The following is a 12991-nucleotide window of genomic DNA, read 5'->3' as shown; positions in this document are numbered from 1 at the left end:
AGTATATATGCAAGACTGCCTTAGATATATACAATAAATATTTTGGAGACACAGCTAATGATTATAAACATGTAAGCTATATATTCTGTTAGAAAACGGTGATACGGGTTACATTATATTTGTCACACTTTATAATCGTGTTTACTTGTTCTTATTTAATCTTCTGAAAAAAAAAAAAAAAAAAAAAAAAAACGCATTAAAATGAATATTTCCCTCAATTTTATTCTACATAAAATACAGTGAACCTTGGTGTATTCTAATTCGCCGAGAAAATGTTAGTCAGTATAAGAAAGAAGAGAAAAAACCCAAAGAAAACAACAGCAAACAATTGCTATACAAATGTCTATGTAACTATCGTCTAAAAGAAATAAAAAGCCATGATTTCTATTAGCCCGATATACTTTGGCCTTGACACCAGACATAGGCATAAATACAGATAGATGTCTGGTTTAGGGCCAGAGCGCATTGCTATATCAAAACGTGGAATAAGCCAACACCGTTTGGTATCGGGCCAATTCACCTCCGATTCAGTTAATGTCTAAGCCTGGTGTCAGGACCAGAGTATCTCGGGCTAGATTTCTATAAGGTGCAATACATTTCGAAATACATGTACAATGAAGAAATCGTAATAATTGACGAAACAAAAAAAAAAAAAAAAAAAAAAAAAAACCTCTGAAAAACCAAATATATTGGAAAATAATAAAAAAAAGTTAAGATAATTTTAAATTGCTGCATGGTATATTGTAAAATAATAAAAACAATGAAGTCACTTCTAAACGGGCAATGTCTACTGATATATCACTCCCTAGGAACACGTGTACAATCAAAATCACATCATAGCAAAATCAGACATCACACAAAGTGACACACTGTCATACCTTCATTGTTAAATACAGTGCTGTGCCAAAATTATTCGTAATTGTTCCTTCTTTGTTTTTTCTTTGAATTTTCCTTATCTCATCTATTGATGGATTTTAACCAAATTTGGCATACTTGTAGAAAATCTACAGTTTCAGTTCATAACATTTGTATAATTTTCCAATGTTTCAGGTTTTTTTTTCAAATACATTTTGTATCATTTGTTTTGTACACCATTTAAAGTTTATGACGTCGTTTTCTTGTTTCTTCTTACCAAAATGACAACAAAAGGTTTTGCTTGGTAATAAATCATAGCTTTCTCAAAAATGTACAAAGAAAAATTTTGTAAATATTATGACCTGAAAGTGTAGACAATTCTCTATATACGTACACCAAATTTGGTTGAAATCCGTGAAAAGATGAGGTAAGAAAATTCCAAAGAAAAAAAGTAAAACTATATATAATATATAGGGAAAAAGTAACAATTACGAATGCTTTTGGCACGGTTCTGGAATTAGGTAACTTAAGTTTCCATTTGAACATATTGTATCAAAGTAGAATTTCAGTGATCAATTGCTGTGGCTGTAAACAATGTTATCACCCCGCCCGGGTGTTTCACATGAGGCAGCGTCATCAGTAATCTAGGTGTAATAATCTGGATGGATTCCAACACAACAACATAATTACATAATTGTTTTTAACACAAATGACAATGCAAACAGTGTTACAAATGTATTACCTTGAGTGTTCAAACGAGTCAGCTCTCTGTCTTTTAGCAACGGCATCAGTAATCTAGGTAAAATCTGGACTGGATTACATTATCAAATAGGAATCGGGAGGCCATGACAATGAAAAGACGAAATGAAAAGTCTGAACTGTCCATGCTTATATGCTTTGCTGAAAATGGAAAGTTCGATATCAAATATAACCCTTATACCAACTGGACCCTAGTTTGAATTACAAATGTGTTAGTATTCTACCATTCCATCGTCCAATTATGTAAACATTAATAGGCAATAAACTTCAGCTTAGGATGACATCATAAAACAAACGATAGAAAGACCAAATAATTCAGACTAGCATGTTTACTGCTAATTATGATAAATTATGGAAATTAAGTACTCGTATCTGCTCCCCTGCCTTTGAGATAATATCGCATTTCGAAAGGTACACAATTGTACATATAAAGAAACATGCAATCTCACTACATTAGAATCATATTGTCGCTTAAGAAATTATAATGGAAGGAATAATAACACAGGGACCACAATACCATTGTTACGGTAATGTAACATGGTGTTTCGTTACGTGTTTACTGTGTGTTTAACATACGATCTACCGGGTGATGTGTATCTGATCTGAATATTTTCAGTGCAGCTTTACTTACTGTTGTGCAGGTGTCAAAATACCAACAAATGGGTTGAATACATTAATCTTGTTCTTTCTATAAAGACAATGTGACCTAGTTGATGAACAAAGACAACATATGGCTCACTTATAGTAAATATTAATTTCAAACACAGTGATATCATTTGAGTACGATATTTACCTACATAATGAGAGGCATGAAGATTTGCACTTTGTCATGGCTGTGTTATAAATCTTATATCGATAACAACAATAACATCAGAACATATTTTTGCATGACATAAAAGGAAGTTAAAACACTAAACAAATTGGCTATTTTGCCGCGTGGTGTAGTGATGCTCCACCGCCGACAGAGCATACGATACTCATAATTTGAACAATAATTGGTGTTTAATCGTATATATATATATATGTCTGCTTTACACAGAAAATAATATAGACTAATTTAGTGTGCTATCGGTGCATGAGCAACCATTACTTTATTCTATATAAGATATAGTGTCACGGATTTTTTTCGGGATGCAATTAATTATTTTAAATATTTGTATCTTGAAGTAAAATTAGATGCTCAAACTTTTCAATGGTGGTACTTGTGTAAGTAAGTAACTTTTGTAACCGAAGAAAAATACTTATTCGTCTGCTCATGTTTTCGATAGAGAAAAAAATACAATTTGTCAGCGGTGAAGCATCTTTAACAGTAAGTTATTCATAAAATCATTATACAGTTACATTTTGAAAATCAGTTACATCAACCAACTGCATGTCCGCACACTATAACAAATACATAAGAATAACAGAGAGTCAGTTCAAACAAAATGCGCCAGGAATGAATGTGACCTTTTAAGTGTATTTTGCATGGCACATGTGCACCAGCTATTGAACACTTAGTTCCGGTTTGCAGCTGTGAAATTGGTATAAATATACTTGTATGATTCTATAATTACCTTGAAATATAACTTTTTATTTCTGTTTGAAGCATTGCACGACTAATCTCCATATACTGTCTGTCTTTGTGAAGGTTGCGGAGCATACAGACGTGAACTTTTGCCAGGTTTATCAAGCCATCGGTCGACAAATATACACTAAACCCGTGTGATTTTAAACCAGACGTGTTTGCTATGATGGATAGTTTGACATAGGGTGTTAAGCACTGACCGATTTCTATACATTAATGCTAAATACTAAGTATACTAACCCAATCCCTATGTTCGATAATTAAGTATTGACCCTACAATTCCAGAGCTAGAACAATTTACATGGTGGAAATTAAAGTTATCTACTACTCACGGCAAAGAAGAATCCTTGAAAATCGATGCTACCAATAAATCAGTCATTTTTACCCTTCAACATTTTTCTAGGTAACAGACCAATGATGGGCCCTTGGACATTGGAGTTACACAATGCCCATTTGAAACTTAACATTGATGCTATTTATGTTCCATTAATGCTACATACCAGACCAATTCGCACATTGACACTTGACGTTGTGCACAAGACCGAACTCTCAAATATTGGTGTTACGTACCAGACCTATTCCCATGAAGAAGAGCTGTATCACGTCGGTGTAGGCTACAGCGTAGAGGCCACCAAAGAAAGTGTACACGACTGCTACACATGCGGACACAATAACGGACATGGTCATATTCAGGCCGAGTACTATGGAAAGGGTGGTACCTATTTATACAGAAGAAAAAAAACCTTACTGACGGACAATGCATATTCAGGCTGGAAGTAAAATGGAAAGTGGTGAGGTACCCTATAAATACAGAAAAAAAACTTTCCTGACGAAAATGGTCATATTCAATCCAGGCCAAGTACTATGGAAAGTGTGTTACCATATAAATAGAGAGAAAAACCTTACTGACGGACATGGTCATATCCAGGCTAAGTACTATGGAAAGTATGGGTAGCTATAAATAGAGAGGAAACCCTTACGTACGGGACATGGTCATATCGCAAGTGCCAAGTACTCAGAGGAAAGGGTGGGGTACCTATAAATACAGAGAGGAACCCCTTACTTGACGGATACACATGTCCATGAATCCAGGCTAAGTAACATAATGGAAAGTAATGGTAGCTATAAATAATAGAGGAAAACCCTGTACTGAACGGACATGGGTCCATAATCCCGGCTAAAGTACTATGAGAAAGTATGGGTAGCTATAAAAAGAGAGGAAACCCTTTACTGACGTGACAAAGGTCATATCCAGGCTAAGTACTATGGAAAGTATGGTAGGCCCTTACTGACGGACATGGTCATATCCAGGCTAAGTACTATGGAAAGTATGAGTAGCTGATAAATAGAGAGGAAACCCTTACTGACGGAACATGGTCATATCCACTATGCTAAGTACCTAATGGAAAAGTAAATGGTAGCTATACATAAGAGAGGAAATTCCATTACTGAGACAGGACCATGGTCCTACTTATCCAGTGCTATAGTACTATGGAACAGTAGGGTAACTTATCTAATACTGAGAGAGGAAACGCCTTACTGAACATGGACATTGGTCATTATCCAGGCTCAAGTACAATGGGAAAGTATTGGTAGCTATAAATAGAAGAGGAAAAACCCTTACTGACGGACCATGTCCATATCCAGGCTAAGTAATATGGAAAGGGTGGTAGCCTTATAAATATGAGAGGACAACCCTTACTGACGGACAGTGGTCAGTATATCCAGTCTAAAGTACAATGGAAAGGGTGGTAGCTATATAATATAAGAGGAAACCCTTACTGACGGACATGGACATATGTTCAAGTTTCAAGTAACAAAGGAAAGTGTGTTACCTATAAATACTGAGAGTGAAACCCTTACTCGACGGACATGGTGTCATATCCAGGCTAAGTACTATGGAAAGGGTGGTACCTAATAAAGTAGAGAGCGAAACACCTTACTGACGGACATGTCATAATTCAGTTCAAGGTACAATGGAAAGTGTGGTAACCTATAAATAGATAAAAAAAAAAAAACCTTTGACTGCTGTGACGGCCAATGGTCATATCCAGTCTAAGTACTATGGAAAAAGGTGGTACCCAATAAAAAGAAGAGAAAAATCTTACTGACGGACAAATGAGTGACCAAAGATACCAGAGTCAAGTCCAAAGAAAGTGTGGTACCTAAAAATATAGAAAAAAACCCTTACTTTGACAGGACAATGGCATCACATCCAGGCCCTTAGAGTACTTCAATGGTGAAAGGGTTGGATACCTATAAATAATAGAGGAAATCCCTTACTGACGGACATTGGTCCATATTCACAGGTCCAAGTACAATGGAAAGGGTGTATACGGCAAATAAATAGAGAAAAAAGAACCTTACTGACGGACAGTGGTCAAATCCCCAGTACTAAGTACTATGGTAAAGGGTGTGTATCCTATAAATAGGAGAAGAAAAACCTATACTTGACGGACATGGTCAATATTCCAGGTTCAAATACAGACTGGAAAGGTGGGGTGGAACCTATAAACAGAGAAAAAAACCTTAACTGACGGACATGGTCATATCCAGGGCTAATGTACTACAATCAATGGAGAAGGAATGGCTACCTATAAATAAAAGAAAAAGAGGAAACCCCTTACTCGACGGACTATGGTCGAGTATTCGAAGGTCCAAGTACAAATGAGAAAGTGTGGTACCTATAAAATATAAAGAAAACCTTACGACTGAAATTGGTCATATCCAGCTAAGTACTAATGAGAGGGTGTACCTATAAATACGAGAGGAAACCCTGACTGACGGACAGTTGGACATATCCAGGCAAAGTACTGGATGGAAAGGGTGGTACCTATAAATAGAGAGGAAACCCTTTTACTGAGACCGGACATGGTCCTAATATATCAGGTCAAGTACAAGATCATGGAAAGTGTGTGTTACCGTAATAAATAGAGAACAAAAAAAACCTTACTGAACTGACATGGTCATATCCAAGGCTTAAGTACTTATGGAAAGGAGGTACCATCCTAATAAATAGAGAGGAAGAAACCGCCCTTACTTGACTGACATGGCCATATCCAGGCATAAGTACTCATGGAAAGTGTGGGTACCATTAAAAATAGAGAAGGAAACCCCTTACTCTGACCGGACATTGTAGCATTGCTGATGCCAGGCCTAAGTACTAATAAGGAAAGTGTGGTTACCTATAAAAATAGAGAGAAATAACCCTTACTGACGGACATTGTCATATCCAGCGGTCCCAGTATTAAGGAAGAGAGGTGTACCTATAATAAATACAGAAAAACAAAAGTGTAGCAAGAGGTATGTTGCCTACCAACAAACAAAATCAAACTTTAAAAATGACCTCAATACATAGGCAGGTCTATAAATTCATAGGTATAATATTAATGTGAAGGAATAAATGAGTATTGAAAGACGAACAAAGAATCCGAAACCGACGCGATGTCAACAGAATAATAAAGTATACAGTAAAAATCAATTAATAATCATAAAGAAGAGTGGAATAAGTTTTATTAGAATAAAAAACGAAAGCAAAAGCAAAAATAAATTTTTTAAAAAAAAGTGAGAAAAAGAAAGACAGACAAACCAACAAAATAAAAAATCTATACGTAACAATTGCATTAAGTCCCCAATACCGAATGTGTACCTAAAGCTCCAAGAAAAGTCGGCGGCCCTCACCATAAAAAAAAAAAGAATAAGGCTCGCCATAGCACACAAACTCCTGTTGAATGAAAGACAGATAAATCCTCCCATTTTGTTTCCGTAAATCACAGCTGGAACGGAATAAAGAACGTGGAGAACTCCATACGGCGAAACTTTTGGCTCGATCCGACAATTCCGGGCTAAAGATAACAAAAAAAAAATTAATATGGGGGGTCAAAGATTTCAATTGAAACATAATCTTCTAAAAGGGATGGTTATCAAACATATTATGATTAAAGTGCATAGCCTATAAATATAACACCTTCATATTATTAACGGGGTAGCCATGGTATTGGCAATCTGTTTTTTTAACATGAGACGATACGGACATGGTATGGCCAGCACATGGTCCGTATGGAATGCATTTGCTATAAGAAATAATGAAAAGGACATGTCAGAGAAGGGTAATCGGTACAGATACCATACACAAGACATAGTTCCAACATATCTCCTATGGATTACACAAAGGACAATATGGGAAATTGTTCTTTATAGCCAGCGTTGGTGTTCATACAACTTTGTTGACCATTTATAGGACCCCTGGCGAAAGTGGTCTTATTAAAAAAGGTGAACGATTATTCAGAGGTGGGTCGCTAAAGGGCACATGGTTAACTGATATTATGCCTTTGTGTGTCGTGTGTGTGTGTGTTGTGTGTGTGTGTGGGTTTTTTTTTTTTTTAGTTTTTTTTTGTGTTGGATTTTTTTGGGAGGGGGAGGAGCGGTTTAATGGGGGTATATGCAATGTTTAATCGTGTTCGAGAATGATAATTAAATACTCATGTTTGTAGTAATCAGTATCAAAAAAAAAAATCGACTTATTTATACTGAATTGTGATGTATTGACAATGAAAGTGGTCTGTGAATGCTTGTGTGTGTGAGATCAAATTTATAAAGATGCTTCCACCCGCCCCCCGTGACAGAGCATATAAATGATATTCATCATTTTAACAATAATATGGCGTTTAATTGTGGTATATATAGTGAACTAATTTAACACAACAAATAATATCAAAGATAAATTTTATTTTTGGGCCTTTGGTGCATGCTCAATCATTACTTTCATTCCATATATGGAATATAGTGCCTCTGCATTTTTTCGGGATGCAATTAATTATAATTTATACCCATATTTTAACTTGAAGTCAAATTAAAAAAAAAGCTCAAACCTTTTCAGAGATGGTAACGGTGTAAAGTAAGTAACATTTTGAAACTGAAGAAAAAAATACTTAATCGTCTTGCTCCTGTTTTAGTGATAGTGTAAAAAAATTGTGCTTTTTGTCAGCGGTGGAGCATCTTTAAAATGTTTTCATTTTGTGCAAGAAATAGCCTGGTACATGTATTAATGTCTGTGATGAATACGTAAGTAATGAACAAACTAAAAGATTGTTATAAGGAGCCACGAGACATATATCTCTCTTCTAGCTTTAGAAATAATAAGATAATGTTTTAGAAGCGGCAGAGATTAGCCACCTATAAAAAATTTTTTGTAACTCATAACTTCGAGTGAGTAATTTAATATTAGGTGGTCCCACGAAGAACACATTGATGAATCAGCGATGATATTTTATAATGATTAATTATTGACCTTATAGTTAAAGCTTAAAATTAACCAACATTTATAATAATATTTGAATATCCAACATAACATAATTTGTTTAAACATCGATCAGAGTCGTAGAGCAGGTTACTTTCGCGGGGGGGTGGGGGTGGGCTTTAAGCGCCGTTTCGCGTGATATTGCTATGATTGCAACTATTAAACTAAGCAAAATGAGAAATGTATGAATATAAACAATATTGCAAAATTTAAAAACTGTTAGTATTAAATTTTGTCTAGCAACACGATAAACTTTTATGATAATTTTAGTCAGGAAATGAAATCTGATAGATGTAATATTGACATTGCCTTATACTAAGATTGATAACCAAATTTATATTTACCAATTGCCATTCCAATATTGTAGCCGATGGGCCCGATAGCCCAAACCATACCGTCTCTCTCCCCATATAGCCTCGGCTGTACCGTTGATGTAGCCCCCCTCCGACCATGGTAAGATTGCTGTCAATATTGAAAGGAACAATATAACAGTAACTCTTCAACATTACATTTTACATTATCATCATATCATTATAATCAATTTCATCATCACCATCATCATAAAAATCACCATCATCTCTTAAAAGACCTATGAATCATCATTTTAATCAAATCTGTGAGGGAGACATGCACAATATATGAGGTAATTAATGTGAAGCCAGATGTAATGAAAATTGTGTAATAGAAATTGCGATTATCTGAAATTTAAAACAAATATACTTTGATGGATGACGATGTACAATGATCCTAAATTAACCAAATAACTTTTGCAAACCTGAGTTCGATCTTTAACTAATGCCTGAGCGGAAGATGATATATGTACTCTACAGTACAAACTCACGAGACTGAAATGATTCACTGACAACCACTGTTTCAACATAGAATCTCCATTGATGGCAATAACTACTACCAAAGTGTTTATTACAAAATGCATTACTGAAAAGAATGCTTACCAGCCGTTGTAAAACTGGCCACAAAGAGACCAAAACTCCTGTTGGCGACGAATAATTCCTCAGCATTGTTAGATTTGGTACTTTTACGCCCAGCCACAATTCCAATAATTAGAATGATGACATAAAATACTGCGATAGCAACCAACCCAAGAACGTTCACCGCCATGATTTAACACCAAAAAAAGCTCGCTATTGAGAAGCAAACATCCAGGTCTGTATGGGTGTGCTCTGTATATTGAGATAGACCTGAAACGTAATTTGATAGGGAAATATACGATGCGTATGTGTGTCACGAACTGTAACGACACAGCATCGTCGCGGAGACTGTGTTAATATTCGGTTAGATCGGCAAACATATTTATCTTATACATATGCAATACCTAACCGGTGAGTTGAAAAAATGTTGAAATTGATCATATCAATCAGTTTCTAAAAATGTTTACAAATTGGCATTATCATTTAAAAGATATATATAAATGTTTCATTTAATATTAATTAGTAGAATTTTAAATGTTAATTTATTAGAAAGGTGAACAAAGTCCTGTCCTATAGTTTACATATTAACGTCTAACCAGCAAAAAACATATAAGTATCTAAATGAAATGAAAAATCCGAAACCGGTCAAACAAGGCGCACAAAGTATGCATTGTGAAGTCGAACGATTCATGAATTAGTATTTCAAAAATTAAATATAGTTTATCATTTTCATACTTAATTATGAGTGAAGAAACATCAACAAAGTCCAGTGTATCACGAATGGAATAGAGTACATAAGATTTAAAAATAATCAATTTCGAGTAAAAACATATCAATACATGTCCTTATCAATGTCGAATCGAAAAAAGTGAACAGGAAACGTGGACATCATAATCCACCCACAGTATCTATTATTTATATGGAAGAAACATTCAGCCTCGGCGTGGTCGAGCCCTTGTGCCTCGGCGTGGTCGAGCCCTTGTGCCTCGGCGTGGTCGAGCCCTTGCATTTTATTTGTGAGTTATGTTGTTATTATTAGCGGTAAGCGCAGCGTTTTTGGAGAACTATTATTCATATGGAAGAAACATTTGTGCTTTCCAGGTTGCTTTAACTCTGTGTTCCATGCCGTGTTTCATATTCCATGAGTAATTGGCAGAGGTAAAATCTGCATATACCTAAATCCCAAATTGTTATTTCTAGATATAATTTATCACAAAATACCACATGAGTTTTACCAAGCTGTTTTTGACCTTGATGTGTTTATATCACATACCTGTCATTGGGCCGCGAACCCTTAAAAGTGGGATTCAAAATGTCAGCAGGATGTTTCAGTCGAGTTTGAATATCAAACTAATTAAATCATAAATGGGTCAAATTCATTCTCACGTCTGGCAGGATTACTATACTGACTGGATATACAGAGGTTGATACAGAGATTAATAGAAAATAATTTTATATGACCGCGACTGCTGATAAACCGACGACCGGTAAATCCTAATACCCCTGACCTTCACAGTTACAATGTAAATATATTTCTTCACCTCGCCGGCATCTTAATCGCATTCAAGTACCGATAACGCTTTTTTAATCTTTAAATCGTCCTAAGTTAACAAACGTTTCTTACCTTATATGTATCTGATTGAGATTACTATTAAAACTAGACATGAAATATACTATGTAATGATATAAAAGTATAACACACACCTGCACCCTAACACAACAAAATGTTTGACGTCCTCGTACCATGGTATACTACGTTATACCAGATATCCTGAATCATTTTTAACTCATAAAGATTTTACTTAAAAATTTGAGATTAAACGTTATCCCAAACATCATAAAAAAGAGCCACAGAAAAAACCCCCAACAAATCACTCGTCAAATCCATTCATCAGTTTTTCTTGTTCGTCAGTGAGGCATAGGACCAAAGTATTGATAATGGATGTCGAATTGTGCTTTTCATTTATTATCCTGTATTAGCATAGGCGTTGTCGGAATATACCTACCACGTGCTTATAAAACAGCTACTATTTTACAATTTTAGCAGACGCGTCGATCAGAGGCGGAACATTGTTTAATAGACGGATATTACCAACAATGTCAGCATCCTTTCTTCCAGCTTAAATGTTTTTAATGAATATTACAGGATGAAAATGTACTAAATCAGTGTCTTAACATATTGGCTGTAGTTTTTGGCTTTACTCAAAAAAAGTCTTTTTATCTTTTTAGTCATTGACAAATTACAGCTTATACTTTAGAAACTAGTCTACACGTTTTCTTGTCATATCCATACATAAAGCTTATATTTTAAAACACTGATCATGTGTGTTTTCTGTGAATTCATATATGTATGAACGTTCGGGGTTAATAACTATGGTGTTCAAATCTTTTAGAAATATTTATCCTACGGTGACATTAAGAAACCAGATACAAATTTTATGCAAGGATTGTGGGCTTTTGTATAAGATTGAATATTTATGAATCTAGATTTCACTTTGTAACAATAGACATATTATGTCCTTCAACCACAGTACAGGTTATAAGAATGTCAGTCTTGTGTTGATATAAGACGTTGTATCAAATGATAGTTGTCGGTATAGTATAGTTTTAAACAAGTGTTGTTTGAGAACAGCAAAGCTCGCCTATTCAGAAGAAGTTGATGTTCAAGTATTTACTATTTAAACATGGAAATATGACAAATTAACAGACTCAAAAACCCCCTAAAGGGCCCCAAATTGGTTGTATTATCACGTTCAGCATCCATACACATTAGGAAAATAAAATCATAAACATTTATGATGACTAAGCTTAAACAATAGACAAAATAGAAGCTTGCTCAAAAACTTTAACATGGAAATATGACAAATTAACAGACTCAAAAAAAACCCTAAAGGACCCCAAATTGGTTGTATTATCACGTTCAGCATCCATACACATTAGGAAAATAAAATCATAAACATTTATGATGACTTAAGCTTAAACAATTGACGAAACAGAAACTTGCTCATAACCTTTAACGTAAAATGGGACGCCAACGCTGACGCCGACGCCGACGTCGGGGGTGACAACATTAGCTCCCTCTATTCTTCGAATAGGCGAGCTAAAAAGATAAAAGGATGATTGTATTTGTAGGACTCGAATTCTATTAACCCTTTCTCCGGTACAAAGAATACACCAAACTGCTCGAAACTTTTATTTTAAACGAATTACCTCTCTTATATTCATTAAAGGGACAATTCATTCTTCTACGAGAACATTAAGATTTGTATATATATCGAAAACCCCCAGTTCTAATGGAAAATAGATCAGTCGGTTTTACTGTGATATGTCAGAAAATCCCATGGTGGTGAAATGCGTGTGAAATGTTCAAATATCTTATGTTATATGTTTCATAAGAAATGAAGAACAATACATTTATGCCATATTTTGCTTCTTGGTTATGTAAAAGAATTAGCGTGAGTGAATTGTCCCTTTAAAAGAAGTAAATATGTGTCACTATTGTTATAAATGTTTGGTCTTGTGGCATTTTATTTTTAAGCATTGATGTATCTATTTTTAACTTCATCGGGGTATGAAAGATTT

General features: G+C 34.9%; 1 protein-coding gene across 1 annotated transcript; it reads right to left on the bottom strand.

The window, feature by feature from the left end:
- Positions 1-2943: 2943 nt before the first annotated feature.
- LOC138305710 (high-affinity choline transporter 1-like) lies at positions 2944-9599 on the bottom strand. The gene is made up of 5 exons (XM_069245992.1): positions 9434-9599; positions 8825-8942; positions 5294-5346; positions 3752-3882; positions 2944-2997 (listed from the first exon to the last, which is right to left on the bottom strand). The coding sequence occupies exons 1-5, from the start codon at positions 9597-9599 to the stop codon at positions 2944-2946; spliced, it is 522 nt and encodes a 173-aa protein (XP_069102093.1).
- Positions 9600-12991: the final 3392 nt, after the last annotated feature.

Source organism: Argopecten irradians, chromosome 13 (assembly GCF_041381155.1).
Source record: "Argopecten irradians isolate NY chromosome 13, Ai_NY, whole genome shotgun sequence".
NCBI lineage: Eukaryota > Metazoa > Mollusca > Bivalvia > Pectinida > Pectinidae > Argopecten > Argopecten irradians.
This window is presented reverse-complemented; position numbering and strand designations above follow the sequence as displayed.

What these genes read in the sequence shown, in the direction of transcription:
- LOC138305710 (XM_069245992.1), bottom strand. Translation starts at nt 9,599, where the DNA reads ATGGCGGTGAACGTTCTTGGGTTGGTTGCTATCGCAGTATTTTATGTC. An exon ending in GGCCAGTTTTACAACGGCTG is followed by an intron (nt 8,943 to 9,433) that starts GTAAGCATTCTT and finishes CAATATTGACAG; the next exon opens with CAATCTTACCATGGTCGGAG. An exon ending in CAATATTGGAATGGCAATTG is followed by an intron (nt 5,347 to 8,824) that starts GTAAATATAAAT and finishes CTATATTTTTAG; the next exon opens with GTACCACACTTTCTTTGGAC.